Below are 19,326 nucleotides of genomic sequence, written 5' to 3'. Positions count from 1 at the left end.
CAAGACTCTAGGGAAGAGGGCGTTCCTCCTCCCAAGCAGCAAGGGTAGGAATCTGAAACAAGCAGTCCACAGACTTTAAAGTTCTGACCCTTATACTTCAGAGGGGAGTAGTAACACTGCCTCATAGTCCTTAACATCCCCATGGACACAGCATATGCTCACACACTCAGTGCCTGAAGGGGGAATTCCCCGGAGCCACGTCTGACAACACAGAGGTCACTATCCGAGTTCAATAAGGCAGGGATCTCCTGGCCTGCTAACTTCACAGAGACCTGAAACTGCCCTTCTTCAGTGATGTAGAAGAGACCTGGGAACAACACATCTCAGCCGAAGTCGACATCCATGGACTGAGCAGGCAAGAGGTGATACTCCCTGACAAGATGGGCCAGTCTGATCACATCGGAAGCACCTGCGCTAGGCACCAGTGCCGGAATACCCTCAGCGGTGTCTTCGACCAGGAGCTTCTCCAGGAGGCTTCACAATAGCAACTTCGGGAGCCCCTGGGGGGCTGGACCAGGGATGCAGGATTCCTGAGGCAACAAGGGGTGATGATCGCCTTTTGGAGTTCTGGCGGGTTGAAGAGGGTGGACCAAATGTCCCACCCTGCCTCCAAGCCAGCCCTGGAAGCCCTCCAACCTCCTTGCCAAGGTGCACAGCGAGTCAATATCATGCCAAAGGAACTTGTTGCAGAGCTCTTCTGGTATCCCAGCTAGCACCACGTCGACGGAAACCTTTTCTACTATGTGCTCGACAGGGTCTGCACAGAACCAGCTTGAAATAAGATTGAACCAAGTCCTGCAGCTAAGCACAAATAGGTTGATCAGGGTGCAGCCGCCAAAGCCACACCTCTTGGCTAGGGAGCTCGTAGCTGGATACGATGTAGTTTCGTCGGTCCCAGCGCATCAACGTTGCTGTGTGCTCAAAGCCTAGCAGGAACATCTCAGTGTTGTCTGAACAGCCCATCTTCGCCAGCAAGTCCTTCGGAGGAACAGAGGGTAGAGGCGGCAGATCCTCCGGGTCTGGGGGATGCGGAACATGATGAGCCTCTAGAAGCACATCATCTTGAGGATCCATATGTGCAACTACTTCTGGTACCACTTGTCACGCTTGAGGCACAAAGTTGCACAGGAGCACTCAGGGGTTTTCCAAGCGACAGAAACTTTATTCCAGTACAAGTGGAATAAACACAAGTCTCTTTCAGGAGCGATCCGGCTGCACAAAGGACAACTGTCAAACTGGCTGCTGCGGCTCCATCTCTTGGTCAAAAGAGCACAAAATCTTCCTCCACAAAGGGGCGCGGCAGCTCAGGAGCCATAACGGAGGCAGAGGGGTGTCTGGGGGAAGAGAGACGAGGCAGTGAGACACTAGGACAGCCATGGCATGGTCTTTTAAGTGCTCGAAGCCCAGATCGCATTTCATGGCGGCATGCAGCAGGCTAGCAGCTGATCCCATTGAATCACTGTTTAAGATGGGGTTTCAAAGGAGCAACTGCATCCCCTTGTGGCCGTGTTCATTGCATTCACTATCTATCTATCTATCTATCTATCTATCTATCTATCTATCTATCTATCTATCTATCTATCATATAAAAAAATCTTAGATCGAGATGTGATCATCTTGGAGAGACACTTTTTGACATCATGCGAAACTAGACATTACAACCTTAGGAAACAAGACCTGTGAGACGGTGACTTTTGCATGTCACGCCCTACTTACAAACAATTTAAAACAAGTTCACGGACATCTAACCTAACAGTTGTTGGAATGCTTTTGGCAGACACCACTCATGTGCTCCTAGCTCTTAAAAATGTTATACGTTCTACGTAGATGGCACGTGAACAACTCAGCGAAGAAGAAAGAGCAGCGCGTCGAAAAGAGACACGAAAGCGTTTGGAGAGAAAACAAGGCAAAAACAGATTCACACAAGAGAAAAATAATAATCTATGTGCAAATTCAGAAAATAAGAAAAGTAATAATCAGCCCGGACGTCCCGCAAGAGACACTTTTAACGTCCTGCAAGACAAAGAAGTGAGACAAAAGGACAGCTGCTGTACAGGTTTTTTAAATGATCAACACACAGTACAAACACGCAGCTCGCCAGCAGCAGGAAGACAGCAGCTGAGCCGTCCGCATCTCCTTAGTGTGCATTCAGCACCCCCCCTTCACAATGCAAGTGGCAGGCGCTTAGTACACGGTTAGGGAGCGAGGACAGCTGCTGTACAGGCTTTGAAATGATCGACACACAGCACGGCAGGAAGAGCAGTAAGCAAGCAGGTGATTCGTCCGCATCTCCAAAGCACATGTGTTCAGCCACCCCCCTTTACAACATGAGCGGCAGAGACGTGAAGTGGCTGGTGCATGGCACGGCCCAGGGTTGAGGGAGAGGGGGGGTGGGCTCGCAAAGCCCCCTAGTACAGTATAATAAAAATTAAAACTAAAATAAAAATAAACTATAAACGTGAAGGCTAACTAAAACTTAATGAAAGATAACAGGTAAATTAATGGAAGGAATTAATAAGGATAAGATTGAGGAATACATGTCAAAAACAGGAGTTTTACTGAACAGTCAGCATTAGTTCATACGAGGAAAGACAAGTTTTACCAGCATGCTAGAATTCTGTGAGGAAGCAACAAAAGGATATGATCAAAGTGGAGAATATGACATTATTTGTCTTAAGTGGTGTTCAAAAGGGGTCAGTGCTAGGGCTGCTGCTGTTTTTAATTTATATAAATCATTTGGATAGGAATATAAAAAATAATCTGCCGATAATCCCCGGTTCGATGCCCACTTACTCCTATATATGCCCGTTTTCAGTAGTGAGCTCCTCTTTTTGTTAATATTATACAGTACACGCATACATTTGTTTTGCGTCTGTAACACACACGGTGTGGCATTTGTAGGACTTGTAAAAGTTTCAGTTTTTTTTTTTTTTACTTTTATTCTCTCTAAATCACGATCACGATACATACTACCCACCCCACCAGGGATCTGAGGCTGTTATTTTTTATTTTGAAAAGAATAACTGGAGATGTGAGTGGTGTTTTGAGACAATGGAAACTGGACATTTTCTCATCTGGAGGGATAAAAGCTGACACACAAACGCTGGCGATATCTGCCTTCTTCGTATCTCACCGTCACTTGATTTTTTTATTCGGTTTTATTGAGTGTTCCTGCTCATGCTGAATTAGAGTGCACCTTATGGTGAATGATGTCAAAACAACAAAAAAACACAGACGTAGGTATATATGATATTTGGAATTATTCATTTTATGACCTGTATAGTACATTTCGGAAAACTTTGTGGCACGGATGCAACATTATTCATATTACTCATATTCATTCGCATAACATCTTGCGTTTTGTAATCAGTGAATGCGTTTTTTTCCCCCAATCTTGCCAGTCCCCACATGTGCTGTATGCTGTTTCTTTTGTACTCCAGGACATGCAGAGGATAGAATAGTACAGAACAGTAAGTTCAGCGTTATATGCAATAATCAGATTCAGATGTTAACTGTTCACACACACGCAAGGATAGTCTTTCCTTCATTAACAACAATGTTTACCTGTTACAATGTACACGCTTCTCTCTATGCTGTGGTTCCTATTACACACCTGAAAGAAGAGACAATATATGTGAAAACATCATCGCACTAATGCAATATTATTTGAAAACGAACAGCGTCAGATCGGGTGTGGATTTATGTTGGCGCTATTACTGAAAGAAAAAAAAGATCAACATATGCGTTGATCCAGGCAGAACTGAATAAGCTCACGCGCTCTAGCATCCCCACCCCCGATCTGACTCTAAGAAACAGCGCAAGTACAGACGCAAACCAAGTGTGATCAAGATTTCCCGGTTCGATCTCACTCACTCCTATATTTGCCGTTTTCAGCACTGAATAAGCTCACACGCTCTAACACCCCCCCCCCCCCCCCCCCCCCCCCCAAAAGAGCAGCTTACTACTGAAAACGGACATAAAATTTATAAATTGGTATGCACTGTAAATCATTAAGTTTAAAATGTCGATCGCGGTTATTTCTGTTAATTAATTCATGCTTTTTACTTAGAGTCAGAACAGGAGCTTGTTCAGCTTATTCAGCTTCTGATCTGACTCAAACAGCGCCAGTATAACTTCACACCCAACCTGACGCTGTTCGTTTTCAAATAATATTGCATTACTTCGACGATGTTTTCTGATTGGTACTATTCACGTCATTAAATGATTTCTTCACATATATTTGTCTCTTTCTTTTTTAAAATGTGCGTTGTAGCACTCAGCAACTGGCCACCTGCATGTTCTTGCGCACACTGAATAAGACAGCGCTATATGCAATCATCAGATTCAAATGTTAACAGTTATATAGCACGGAATGGAAATCAGCAGTTCTTAGCATTGCACCATGCAAGCTGTCATATCAACCTCCTACTGTAACTTGCTTTCTTTTTTCTTCGGTTATATTCTTGAATAAAAGTGCACTTGTTTTATTATACTTTTACATGGGGTAGGGAAGGATCCTGAACACGACTGAGACAATGAAACGTGAATTAAAAAAAAAAAAAACAAAGCTAACCTTTGCAAATATCATAAATTACACCGGCTGTTACAGACTGAAATCAAATGTATCTTTTTATTCTAAAGTAGTAAAAATAAGAACACTTCTCATAAGGGAGTCATATAGGATCGAACTCATGACCTTCTGATTGCCAGTCAGCAACTGATACTGTTGCGCCACGGCGGCAATCATAGTAAATAGGTGTCAATGTCCCACACTAAGGCAGCTTTTTTGGTGGCGGCTTTTTTTTTTTTGTACCTTTTGTGAAAGTGTTTCTTTGATATTTGGACTTCAGGTTTCATACATTATATAATTTATGCCTACATTTTGTCATTTGTTACTAGAATATAAAAAATGTTTCTGTTTTAAAAATGTGTTTACACAGATTACTGCAGAAACGCAACACACATGAAACACGTGTGTTCCAAATAGCGATTTATTATTTCCATTCTAAAACTCCACTCACTCCCAGATAATTAATCAAGGCATAAGCTGGAAAAAGTTCATTTACGGTCTAAGTCGGTGGGGGGATGGAATAGCCGGCTGCTGGCAGCATGTCTTTATCAGTACATTTAGATGACAAAAGATGCTGGCAGAGAGGTGAGAACAGTTTTAAGAAGCGATTTAAGGTGGGCCGGATCTACAAGTTTTTTCGTAGGCTCTGGTAATTCTAGTGTTAAAGAGCTGAGCCTTTTCGGTTTAAGTAAAAGAAGATTAAGAGGAGACGTGATTTGAAGGTGACATCACTTCCAGTCCCCGCCCCGAGTCATAAAAGCTGCTTCCTTTCCTCTGGTCATCAGTTCTGTCTTGGACTCAGTAGTGTAAACTACCCTGTGCTATTCTGACAAACTACCCTTTTGCAACCTGGGTTACAATATACGGGGTGGCTACCCCAAACCTCCTTGCGATGTCTGGAGTCTCTTTTTGTGACAGAGTCAAGCTTTACAGACATAGTGTGTTGAGGAGATAGACTGGTTGGGATAATAAGGACCGCTGTTTTTGCTGGAGGTGGTGTCACTTCATCCAAGTTGAGATACCTGTGAGACAAACTGAGATTTTAGCTGAGACCTTGTTATTCTCTGAAGGGAACAACAGGTACAGCTGAGTATTATTGGCATTACATAGATAGGAGGAACCATGGGGCTGGTTGATTTGGTTTAATGAGGTGGTGAACTAGCAAAATAGGAGAGGGCCTAGCATCAATCCTTCAGGGCACCTCTGTTCTTGCCTAATGCAATTTAAACATCTCTTTTCGTTTCGGCACCTAGTAAGTTGTGCCTGAGAGGTGTGATTCAAACCATCTGAGAGCAGTCCTTGTGATGCCTAGGTCAGAGAGGGTAGAAAGGAGAATCTGATGGGTTAAAGTGTCTGACATGATGGAAAGATCAAGGAGGATTAGGATGTATGACATGGTGTTAGCCCTAGCCAGCCTTTGCTACCAAGTGGCCTTTGACTGGAGTAGTGAAACTGACCACATGCCTCTCTCAATATAGCTGCCTTGACAGAGTTGTCTTTAGGGAGAAATGGCAAGAGATAGGGGTGGTCTTCTCTTCATGCTCAGACAGATAGAGAGAGAGAGCATTGGCAGGGAGAGGGTGAATCTGATCTTTTACTGGTCCAACTTCTTTTTGCATACCTCTAGACCAGTGGGCGCTGGCAACTCTCTTGGTTCATCCAGTTCTATTTCAGCCACAATCCAATTCCAAAGACCAATACAATAAATCCACTTGTCCCTTCCTGGGATATTCACTCATGAAAGCACTCAGGTACGACTTTTTGCCCCTTTGCTTTGTTCATTTGTAGCCAGTCAGTGCCAGATAGGTAGTTTATTGCCTTCCTGCAGGGGATGGCTTATAGGCTCATGTATCAATACTTGAGAGATTCTTCTAAAGTCTTGGTGTGGAGGGTCTCAGGGGCTTGCCAATGTGAACATCAAAGCACACCTGTTCTTACCAGTAAAGTAAAACATACATCCTGAAACACTAATATTACATTTAATTTCTCCAGCTTACTGACATTTAATATTACAAATAAAGTCATACAAAAATATTTATCTACTTATAAACTAGATATCACTCATTTCTCCCTCCACTGCAATCAATAAGGTAGGAGAGTAGTGATGACATGGTACTCTTAAGATTCTGTTACTGCATAGAATACCCAGGGTTGTGATTTTTTTAGTATTTAGAGATGAGCATAAGTGCCCTCCACACCTTCCAGTGGAGCAACAGATATGAGGTAAAGCTGAAGCCATGGTGGTGTTACTCACCTGGTTGGATACTGAACATACCCATTTAAATCCCTTCACCAGCTGCTGCAAGTAATGAAGTAATAAGTAAAATAAGGAGAAAGAACAGCATTTGCAAAACATACCAAAACTAATGAGTAATTGGATCAATTAGACATTGACTAGTTTAATTAAGCACTAAAGTATACTGTATGTAAAATAATCAATGGCAAATACTAACCACAGGACAAAACAAAACTGTAAGTATGCTTAGTACTAGTTGCCAATCAAAAAAAGAAACAAACTGAAAATACTTGCTACTGTCAAATACAGATCCCCACAACCCAGAGGTTGCTTGCCTCAGTTGCTCTTTCCTTTGTTTAACCTCTTCAAGAGCTTACAGGTGTCATGATTAGTCACATCTTTTCTTAATTCTGTGTGAAATTCATGAGGGACTTTGGCACATCTTCAAGAAAACTGCAATCTCTTGGAGATTTTCTTAGAGAATAACTGCAATCTCCTGCCTCGAAACTGTCATTGATTCATTTATACTGTTTGTAACATTCAACGTGTACAATTGATAGAACTATTGGATTTAGCTTTTTCCCTTGTCCACATCTTTGCCTCAGAGAAAAAACCAACTCTGCTTGCTTTTCCATTGCATACAGAAATGAGTAAAACTGCCTTTAAAATAAAAATTACATGAAGCCTGGTATTAAAATTCCAATCTGTACTTTTATGAACTAAATAACAAAAATAAATAAATTTCAGATCACAAAACTAATGTCTGAAAAGACCTTGGGTATTTAAGGTTGCTGAACTTGAGGACAATGCAACTTAGTCTGCATTGTAGCAGAGAAAGACTCCTCAATTACATTCTGGAGGGTTGCAGTGGCTGCAGGTTTTCTCTTTAACCATCTTCTTAATTAGAATTCATTTATTTATTACTAAAGCAGTATTTTTTTATTCATTTTAGTCAACTTGCTTTTTATGAGTCAGTACCCTTAATTGCCTATTTTAGTTATAATTATAGTATGTTATCTTAACTAGCTCTCAGTTAATAATGAGGTGCAAATGAAAAAGGAACCAGCTTTCCAGCTTACATTTAAATTGTGTATATGCATCATAAAGTGTCTATGTTATTAAAATATTTTGAAATAAATGAGAGAGAAGAGAATGACTAAGAGGTATAAATCTCTTCTGGATTACAAAACATATAGATAATGTTTTCAGAAAATGAAAAATCTACAGTGTGATAAAGATTTGTTTTGGAAGAATGAAAGTCATGTAATTAAAAAAAATTGTTTCACTACCTGCTAGGGCCTGACGTCTAATTACAAAACTGGTTCGAACAAAAAACCTGCAGCCATGCCCATAACTGAAGACGCCATGGAGGACCTTAGAAAGATTGTTTACCCACTTAAAGTAGTGGAGGTTAATAATCCAGACAAGAATCTTAAAGATTGGTCTGTAATAGTTGAACATAAGCAACCAGGTAAGAGGTGCACACCGTACAATAGAGGCCCTTTTGAAACTGGATTAGAGGCTTTGATGATAATCAGGTAGTAGGTAAGTAAGAGCAGGCCCAAAGACTAACCCAAAAAACAAACCCTAGAAAGACCATAGTAGTAATAGTTGGGGACTTAGTTATTAAAGGGAATTGAGAAATTCTTATACAACGTGCTTCCTTCACTGGTGCACAGGTTGTAGACCTCTCTGAATGAGTGGATAGGCAGTTAGAGCAGAGGTGGATCCTGGTTGTCATGGTGCACAGGTGGTACATGTCTCTAGACAGGTGGATAGGCTCCTATACAGAGTGGGTTTGAATGCAATTTGTCAATGTCCATGTTGGAATAAATTACATAAGTAGGGGTAGACTGCCAGTTCTATAATTCAAATTTAAAGACTTGGGAAGAAGCTGAGAAGCTGAACTATAAAACCTAATTACCAGGAGTTCTACCTTTGGGATAGATTGTTGTGGAGAAATATTCAGTATAAAATGAGCAGAGCATTCAGAAAGGCAGGTAGAATTTAGACTTTAATGCATAGCATAGGAAACAATTGCAGAGCAAATAAAGCCGTCTCAGTTCAAGAAAATGAGTCCGGTGGTTTGGGCGCAGTTCATTATTTTATTTCAGTTTTAATCACAAAACATTCCCATTTCGTACATATTTCTTATCATCCACTTTACATGTTATCTTCATAATAATGACCTTGTGCTGTACCTGTTTTCATAACAATTACCTCTCCCTGTAAACTCCTTTCCCCTAATAATGGGATGACCGAGGCGCAAACGCGAGTGGCAACCTTTCCAGCAGCTCCGTGTACGACTTTATCTTTCTACCTTTTTATCTATTTCACTGATTACTTCTACCACTTTTTTTTATGTGGACTTGTTCCCTGGACACTTTTTTTACTACCTTTTTACTACTGTGAATTTCCCCTTGGGGATTAATAAAGTATCTATCTATCTAATCATCAATTTTATCATAACAATCATTAGGACTCAAAGGTGGTGCTTGTCACATGGCCCAGAAATGATTATCATCTGATCATGTTTTACATTTCTACATTTTCACATTCTTAATCTTGATTGGGGAGCATGGGGGGTCATGAGGTCACTGGAAAAGGGTATGTGGTGCTCCAGATATCTATGCAAAAGGACGAAGGTCAAGTCTTTTAGAGTCCTGGTGATTCCTGTCCTTGCTATATGGTTGCGAGACATAGGTGCTATCCAGTGACCTGAGACAAAGACTGGACTCCTTTGGTACTGTGTCTCTCCGGAAAATCCTTGGGTATCGTTGTTTGACTTTGTGTCGAGATGAGCGGTTGCTCATAGAGTCCCGAATGAGGCAATTTACTTGCATTGTAAGGGAGCGTCAGTTACAGCACTATGGCCATTTGGCGTGCTTCCCCAAGGGTGATCCAGCTCAGTAAGATCCTCATTGTTGGGGACCCGAGTGGCTGGACCAGACCAAGGGGTCGCCCATATAACACCTGGCTGCGCAATAGAGGGTCATATTCCGGAGGATGGGACTGGGACCGCGTGTCTGCCTGGGGGGGTTGCAAACTGGGATCCCCGAGTTGTTTCATTGTGTAGTGGGTGCGGCAATGCACTGTACCAGTACATGCTCCCCAACTTGACTTGACTAATCTTGATCTAATAAAAATTGGAGGCCTTTTAATTGATTAGTCCCTCATCATTAAGTTGGAACCCAGGGTGACCCAATATGAGAAACTGAACTGTTCAATTAATAATTGCTTGTTGCACCAGCATCCAATAAAGCTGAAATCATAGGCAGCTGTGCTGGTTAGCGCAGCATGCAGCTTCACTTATAAGGGCTGAGCTGCTGGAGCTGAATGCAAATGGTTGTTTTGATGGTCAACTCTTAACTCCTGTATAGCTAAATCTTAGCAAACACAATGTAGCTTGCTTTCAACTTCATCCATCCATTATCCAACCCCGCTATATCCTAACTACAGGGTCATGGGGGTCTGCTGGAGCCAATCCCAGCCAACACAGTTGATCATCTAAAATATTCATAAGCCTTAAAATATAAAATTAAATGCCAGTTTAAAATGTTTATATTTTAAGTGTTTATGTGCTACCATGCAAGTTTACTTAGTTTTCTTTAACTTTAAGGGCCTTGAGTGTTTGCAGAAACTTGTTTGGTCTTTAGTCAGCCAGAAGGCCCAGCAAAGACACAATGTCCCAAAACAAAAGCTTGTTTACTCAGTTCCCTAAAAACACATCGTCCTTGGTTCATAGAAAAACAAGGCAAGTGAAAAGCAAGCAGGCCACATTAAAAGCAAAAGTAGTGGCCTGTAAAATAATAGTACCTGTTTAAGCCACTTAAAAAGATGTTAAGCAACTCCTTTTAATAGTCAATAGTTCTAAAACAAATAAGACATTTTGATTTAAACCACAACAAGATCAGTTCAAGTTATACTGCAGAGATAATATGATTTAGTGTATGGCCGAAATGTGGGCAGATTGAAGAAGCATATGTTTATAGGACATTGGGGCACCTTTTGGTAAGAATGGGAACTGTACTACTGTGATGGGCTTTACATGAATCAGAACGGGCACCAATATATGGGGAGGGTGTATGAGTAGGTTAGACAAGGATTGTTTAAACTAGATAATGGAATGGAAGGATTTTAGAACCGGCAAGGTTTATAACTTCACATTGAGGAAAGGACAGTGGTCTTACACAAATACAAAAGATAACTTTGAAATTTCATAGTAATAAGTCCATATGTTTTCGATTGACAACAGCATAACTCATGTTTTAATACTTGCCAAAGACAAAAATTAACATATTTCAAGCATTGAAAACAGTTTTTTTTTTTTTTGCTCATTCTGCAGCAGCCTCACTGTACTTTGAAAGATTTCGCCTATCAGCTTCTGTAATGTCATTTGTATGTCTGCTCACTCATTTTTTAATGTAGGAAGTATGTAACCACTAATATTAGTAAATTGTGATAACATACTTTTTGTTAAACATATTCTGTAAACCTAATTGGTGGTTTAATTGAGGTGTATTCTTTCAGATGTACAATATTACAATTGGATTAGTGGTAAAATGCATTGCTTTAGTGGGGATATTGCTTCAAATTACAGTGTTCATGCATTGGTTTATATTGGAGATTAGTCTATGGTTAAACTGGCTTTCATCATTGTAACAGTAGTGAACTGTAGGAAAAGATTTTACAGCTCACTAACATTATACAAATCAAACGTCTTTGCATGAAAAATTACATAATCAATGTGAAGATATTTTAAATGTCATGTTTATTTATGCCAGCATTCTTAGTATGTCTGTAAAACATGTGAGTTGGTGGATTTTATTTTTTCCCTACCTTTAAATTTATCACTGTGAGACAAATAAATAAAATGTAAACAATCCATGTGCATAGACACACAGACTATGTCTAATATACTAAAAATTAAAAATATAGTTCTAAATTAGTTATTTAAACAAAGATTTAAAACATAATTGCTTGTATAGTTAATCAATGTACCAATAGTAGTTTTGTTTTGTTGTTTGAATATGTTAAACAAATATAGCATTTTTTTATTCTTTGTGTAGGTTACTAGAAGCTTCAACCCATTATACAGAAGAAGACAAAATTAATAGTCCCAGAACTTCAGTAACTTCTGAGAATGTTTCTTCAGAAAGAGGTACCTTCAAAATGTTTATTAATGTTCTTTTAATTTTATGTTTGCTTTTTGTTTACTTTTGTTTCACCTCTGTGTCATTCTTCTTTACATAAGCACATTACCTACATTACCACTAGAATTACCAAAGTCTATGAAAAAACACGTAAACCTGGCCCACCTTAAATCCCTTTGCACCTCTCCGTCAGCTTTTTTTTGTCTTGTAAATGTGTCAATCAAGTCAAGCAGCAAGCAGCCTACTATTTCATCCCCCAACCGCCGTAGAATGGGCACAAAGTTCTCCCAGCTCAAGCCTTGATTATCTTGGAGTCAGGTACCTAGAGAGTTGTATAGGGAAATAATAGATTGTTATTTGGAACACATGCATTTCATGCGTGTTCCGTTTCTACAACAATCTAAGTAAACACATCGTTAAAACAGAAACGTTTTTCATATTATAGTAATAAGTGACAAAATGTAGACATAACTATATAATGTGTGAAGCCTGAAGTCCAAAGATCAAATAAACACTTTCACAAAAGGTACAAGGATGTTAATATTATACAATAAAAACATGCATTTGATTTGCATCTGTAACACCCGGTGTAAATTTATAGTACAATGAGATACCAAGAAGGCATGTTTCACCAGCATTTGTGTGTCAGCTTTTATCATTCCAGATCAGAGAATTTCCAGTTCCATTGTCTGAAAACACCACCTCACATGTACAGTTATTCCCACTTTCAAATAAAAACTAACAGGGTCAAATCTTTGGAGGGGGTTGTATTGTGATCATGGCCTGAGTGAATAAAAGTGGGAAACAAAACGCTAACTTTTTCAAGTGCTATAAATTTACACTGGCTGTTACAGATGCAAATCAAATGCATGTTTTTATTGTATAATATTAACAATAAGAGCAGCTCACTACTCAAAAACGGTACATTTTAAGGCAGTCAGGATCAAACCGGAGGACTCTTGATTACAAATCAGCAATTCTTACCGCCTGCGCCACGGAAGCTGTTGTGCCATCCGTGTACCCTTTGTGAAAGTGTTTATTTGATCTTTGGACTTCAGGCTCCACACATTATACAGTTTATGTCTACATTTTGTCATTTATTATAAAAATATGAAAAACCTTTCTGTTTTAACGATGCCTTTTACATAGATTGTTGTAGAAACATAACACACATGAAATGCATGTGTTCCAAATAACAATCTGTTTATTTCCACTCTAAAACTCCAGCACTCTCACTCCCATATAATAAAGGCTTGAACTGGGAGAACTTTGTGCCTGTTCTGCGGCGGTGGCGGGGATGAGATAGTAGGCTGCTTGCTACTTGTCTTGACCAGCACATTTACAAGACAAAAGATGTTGATGGAGAGGTGTGTAGGGATTTAAGGTGGGCCAGGTTTACAAATTTTTTTGTAGGCTTTGGTATAATTCTAGTGTTAAAAGTTTTAAAATAGATAGTGCTTGGAAAATTAACCTTGTACAAATGTGATAAATACATTAAAATACAAATTTACACTTTATTTTAATTGGAAAATATAAATATAAGTATTATCTACAACATATATCTTCTTCTTTCGGCTGCTCCCGTTAGGGGTTGCCATAGCAGAACATCTTTTCTCTATATCTTCCGGTCAGATGTTTAAGGTAGTTGTACTACTTTCCTGATATTGCCATTTTTTATGTATATTTACTAAGGCGTATAGCTCAAGATGGATTACATTGTGGTGCTTAGGTAACCAGAATAAAAATTTACCAGTCCTGTGATATCTTTGTGTTAAATCTAACAGAGAATCTTACAAAAGTAATGATCAAAGAGATTATTTGTTGTTAAGAGTTTAGAGAAGAACTGTATAAAGCAGCAGCAGTATAAATATGTGAGAGAACATTGGAAACTGTACAACTAATAAGGAAGGAAAAAGAAGATGAACTAAAGGTAATAGGGGAAGTATAGAAAGGACAGTTAAAGAACACATGAAGGAAATTTTCACAGCACAGTAGAGGTTTAGAGCTTACATGTAATTAGGTTTTGTTGATAATTTGGTTTCTAACAAAGTTTGACATACTGTACTTAAAAGTGGTGGAGGGTAATTTGATCGTGAGGAATTAAATTATTGATTTACATCATTTAAGTAATATATTAAAAGACTTGTTTTTGACAAGGGCAATAATTGATGAGATTTTTGGTAAGGATTTCACTTTATTTTCCTTACATTTTCTCTGATGGGGTTTCTGTTCACTAGAATTATAATTAGGTTAGCAAGAATGCACTCATTTTTAAAAAATGGAATAATAACACTTTAGTAATAAACCACAAAGATTACAGAATCACAGATACAGATTATGCTAATTGTTTATATGTTGTGTGTAAAGGATTAGAGACTAGAAAGTACAGTCAAGCATATAATACAGAAGACTTTTTGGATTTTTTACAAGCATTTGCTTTAGAGTTTCTCTTATGTATTTTAGTGTCATGGCACAGTCACCCTGACTTGCTGTACTTTTATGCCTATAAGTAAGAGAGGGCTAAACTATTTGGCTGCAACTTGAGGCTCTTATGTTTCCAATTGTAGTCAAAAATCTTGTAAACTTCACACGTTTACCCAACATAGTTCTTCATGAGCTTTTAAAAAGAAATGGTTTAATTTTGGAAAACAGATATTTGGATCACTGTTTACTACCTACTTACAGCAAAGTTTGTTATCTTGGAACATATACACTATCTTTATGGTACCAAAGTTGAAAGCCTAGCAAAATTGTACAATGCCTGCTTTGTCACATGGTAAGGACAACAGAGGAGAATTACAGGAGAAACTGCATGTTGTTTTTAAAAAAAATGAAAAAGCATGGTGTGCATGACATATGATATACACAGATCCCAGAAAAACACAGCTTGTTTTATAAAAGCATTTATATAACTGGGAGATGAAGAAGACTGTTTAGAAAATAATTTAAAATGAACATTTGTGAATTAATAATTTATTAATTTGTGCTCTATAGTTATGATATCCCCATATATTTTTAAGGTATGAGTTCGTCATGCTACAAAGAAGACAGCTCTTGAAACTGTGCAGAGGATAGCAAACTGAGTGCATCCCAGTTTTTAAAGGACATATCCATATCCGACAAGGCTAATAAGCAAGTCTCCTCTGCTTCAGAATAAGGAAGTTTACATGAAGAGCTAATTCTGGTCTTAGGAATTCTCAAAGAGATAGATAAATTGGGATAACAAATCATGTACACAAGTACATGAGTGGAAAGTAATGGAAGGCAAAATAAATGGTTAAACATAAAACCTCTTGCAAGTTCTTGGCATGATGAAATTATACTGCTAAAATTAAAAGACAAAAAATATTCAGTTTAGGTATGAACTATTCGTGCCTTTTTCTTAACAGTGATATTCATTTGCCTTTACAATCTAAATTCCTTTTGGAATCTGGAGTTTAATTACATAGTTGGGTCAAGAATCTACTAGCTGCCATGACTGAAGTAAATAATTTATCGTATGTGTGTGACTTGAGTCTTCTGGAATATAAGTAATAATCTATCACAGACAGATTAATGACCTTGAAATTATCATTTAAGATTAGATCCATTCAGAATTAGCTAAACCTAAGCATGAAAGGTGACTGATCTGTTTGAATAATAAAGGGGATAAATCAAGCAATGGGCCCATGGCAGCACTTTTGTTCATTTCCACAGCGATGATGCAATTTGTTAAATTTAATTATTTATAAGTTATTTCAAGATAGAATATATTTGGAAAGATAGTGAGAACATAAATTGGATTAAACACAAGCCACTAATTGTAGCTATCTCCCAATAGCCTAGAACACTGGGCATCTGTACTAATCCAGTATGCAGGTACAAGATCTTGTTTAGTTCCTTTGACAGTTGTCAGTACACTGTACAAGTAGCTTTGTTCGTTCAGCAGTTCCATGTAGTATTTCATCCGTAACAAAGTGCTTGAAATACATTTGTGGTTTCCAGTCTGACTTATGTTCTGAGTCTTCATCAGCACATTCATAAAACTCATATGCCTGGAGGATCATAGTCCACTTTTCTCCTTCTATACTCTTTCCTTTTCACTTTGCCCTTTGATGTCTCCTTTGGTGTGTTTGGGCTCTCAACTTCTGTGCTTGTCTGGTTTACACTTTCATCTTGTACTTCACAACACTACTTTATGAGCTTCCCTCTGAAAGCATTGCATTAAAGTCAGTTTCTTCATTGTCATTCTCATCTTCCCCTAACTGCTCCATGTCAGTTGAATTGCCACCTACAATCATGTGCAAGGCGTCTTCAATTCTGTACTTTCCATCTAAAATTACACACCAAAATCAAAGTATTGTATACTCTGAACTGGTCAAATATAACATCCAGATTCAAGGAATTGTTTTGATTTAAAATCAACTAGAAAAATATTAGCATTGAGCCACTGCAGTATTGAACTGAACATCATGAAGAGATTGCATATATAGACAATGCATATACATATTTCAATTTCCTCTCTAAATATCCTAAAAGACATTTCAATCTGTAATTTAATAATCAAAACTTTATTTTTTATTGTGGTACTTATAATGCATATTGCATCATGAAATGCAGTAAATATGACTACTGGGGGATTTATGGCTAATGTACCTTGTATGTCTGCAGTTTTCATATTAGTGATACTGATAGTGATATTTAATTGTGATAAAGTTTTGACTGTGTCATTAAGGAATTAGTGAGGTAAAGCAGTATGCATCAGGAGAGATTTAATTCACTAAAAGGTAATAGCTGATATTTTGTTTTCTGTGGAGCCTCTGCATTATGTTGGTTTTTCATTATAAGCAAATTTATTTTCAGTTCATTTGCTGTTATAAACATTCTCTGAAATGGCATGGTTTTTTAATATGAGCCCTTTACTGCTGCAAAAAACACTTAAAGGTTTTGTATTAACTTTATGTTGTCTAGGTGTTACAATAGCTACCTTACACTGCAAAAAATGAAATCTTAACAAGCCAGACAATCTTGAAAAGAAATAATAGATCTTGTTTTTTTTTATTTTAAGAATAACTAACTTGAGTAGATTTGTATGTGTAAGATATATAATCTAATTTTTAGAAAATTTAACAAGTTAAACTTTCTCACTATATTGGCAGATAATTTTGCTTGATTCTAATACCTTTTTCTTGTTTTTCTTGTTAAAACAAGAAAAAGGTATTAGAATCAAGCAAAATTATCTGCCAATATAGTGAGAAAGTTTAACTTGTTAACTTGTTAAAATTTTCTAAAAATGAGATTATATTTCTTACACATACAAATCTACTCAAGTCAGTTATTCTTAAAATAAGAAAAACAAGATCTATTATATCTTTTCAAGATTGTCTGCTTGTTAAGATTTCATTTTTTGCAGTGTACTAACAAACTTATTGGTCATTTGCAGAATGATTACAAATTCAAAAATGAGCTGTTTCTGTCCAGGTCGTTTTTTGATATCTAATTTTAGACAACCTTATGTAACAGCTAGAACTGCAATAAATGTCTATCATTTTGTTTTTGATCAAAAATAAAAAATACTTTTGAGCAAAAAAAAGTTTGAAGCCCAAGCTCGGCGGCTCTTCTTGTGGAGTTTTCACATTATTCCTATGTCTATGTGGGGTTTACTCTAGCTTTCTTCCTACATCTTCATGGGTAGAACTTGTAGGTTGTGTAGATTTGCAATTCCAAAATGGCCTCAGTGTTGGTGTGTGTGAATGGGCTGTGTGATGGAAAAGGGCTCTTTCCTGCCTGATGCCCAGTACCATCGAGATAGGCTGCAAGTCTCGTGTAACATATACAATACAGTTTATTTTTGTATAGCCCAAAATCACACAGGAAGTGCCGCAATGGGCTTTAACAAGCCCTGCCTCTTGACAGCCCCCCCAGCCTTGACTCTCTAAGAAGACAAGGAAAAACTCCCAAAAAAACCTAGTAGGGAAAAATGGAAGAAACCTTGGGAAAGGCAGTTCAAAGAGAGACCCCTTTCCAGGTAGGTTGGGCGTGCAGTGGGTGTCAAAAGAAGGGGGTCAATACAATACAATGCAGTACACAGAACAGAACAATTTCTCAATATAGTAAGAAATAAAAAATATAAATTTTAGAAGTACAGAGCAGAATTTAACAGCAGATGATATATCCCATAATAAGATTTGAATTGTATAGAGTCCTGGAGACCTCATCCTTCAAGCTGCCTCCCCCATTTGGCCATTCCACGGCTGAAACAGTGCTGGGCCAGCCAATCCGATGAAAGGACCCCTCTTTCCCACGATTCCCGCGATCCTCCATCTGGGATGACTTTTCCTTAGGCAGGCAAAACAACTTGGCAGGTGGGCCATGGCACCAAGTGCCACATTTGAGTACCGAGAAGAAAAACAGAATAAGTGAGGGTTAGTATACAATTATAACTGTCATGTTACTTATCGTTTAAGTGCTAATGACTAACAACAGAGATGCAGTCTGTACAGTTAATCAGCAGCTCTAGTCAGGATATGCTAAACTGAAGTAGTGAGTTTTGAATTAAATGGGTTATGTGGACGAAAAAAAGCACACTGAAAAGCAGGCAGATAATATTTTTTCTCAATTCTCTTGTTTATTCATACTGAGTCACAGTAAGTAGAGATTCAAAAGAGCATAATTTGTTGCCGCAAAGCTCAATTGAACCCCGAGAAAACAATTAGGAAGGGTTTTATAATTCAGCATTTCATGATTAACAAGACAGAAAGAACGTCCATATCAAAACAGTAAAGTTAAACAATATGTCTGTTGAGCTAAGCATTATCTGTGTTCTCAAAGCTAAGCACAGGAGAGACTCCTTTGCATAAACTACATGTACTTTCTGCAGCCTTGTGACCTTGTCCCTGAAACATTCACTCTGAGAAAGGGAAAACAAGAAACAGCTTAGCTTTTATTCATGTGGACACTATTTCTCCTGAACCCTGAATAACATATTTTTGTTAGTTCATAAGCCAAAGCGTCTCTCACTGGCAAGTTACAAAATAGTTATTATAAAAATTCTAATTTACTAAACACACAAAATACATGGTGCTGAGGAGAACATTCTTCTTCTACATTCCCCCCTTTTTGAACCAACAAAAATATGGGTGACGTAGGAGTAACGCGGGAAAGAGTAGGAGAAGGGGAAGGAGTGGAAGAAAAGGAGGAAGAAATTGGAAGCATGCATTCTTCATGTAACATATAAGCCTTGGCCACGGAGGCAGTGTAATAGTGGGACACAATATGTCTAGTTAAACCTGGCAAAGCACGGGTGATTGAGCCATCGGGAGCCGTATTATTAGGGATGCAAGTGCAGCACGCATCACCAAACATAGCACATACACCCCCCTTTCCGG

At 38.4% G+C, this 19,326-nt stretch overlaps 1 protein-coding gene across 1 annotated transcript in view; it reads left to right on the top strand.

The window, feature by feature from the left end:
• tdrd12 (tudor domain containing 12) overlaps positions 1-19,326 on the top strand; it is a 725,767-nt gene that overhangs the window by 688,601 nt on the left and 17,840 nt on the right. The window contains exon 25 of the mRNA XM_051932225.1: positions 11,876-11,967. Within this exon, the coding sequence (XP_051788185.1) occupies positions 11,876-11,967 (92 nt within the window). The remainder of the gene's footprint in view (positions 1-11,875; positions 11,968-19,326) is intronic.

This window comes from Erpetoichthys calabaricus, chromosome 9 (genome assembly GCF_900747795.2).
Source record: "Erpetoichthys calabaricus chromosome 9, fErpCal1.3, whole genome shotgun sequence".
Taxonomy (NCBI): domain Eukaryota; kingdom Metazoa; phylum Chordata; class Cladistia; order Polypteriformes; family Polypteridae; genus Erpetoichthys; species Erpetoichthys calabaricus.
This window is presented reverse-complemented; position numbering and strand designations above follow the sequence as displayed.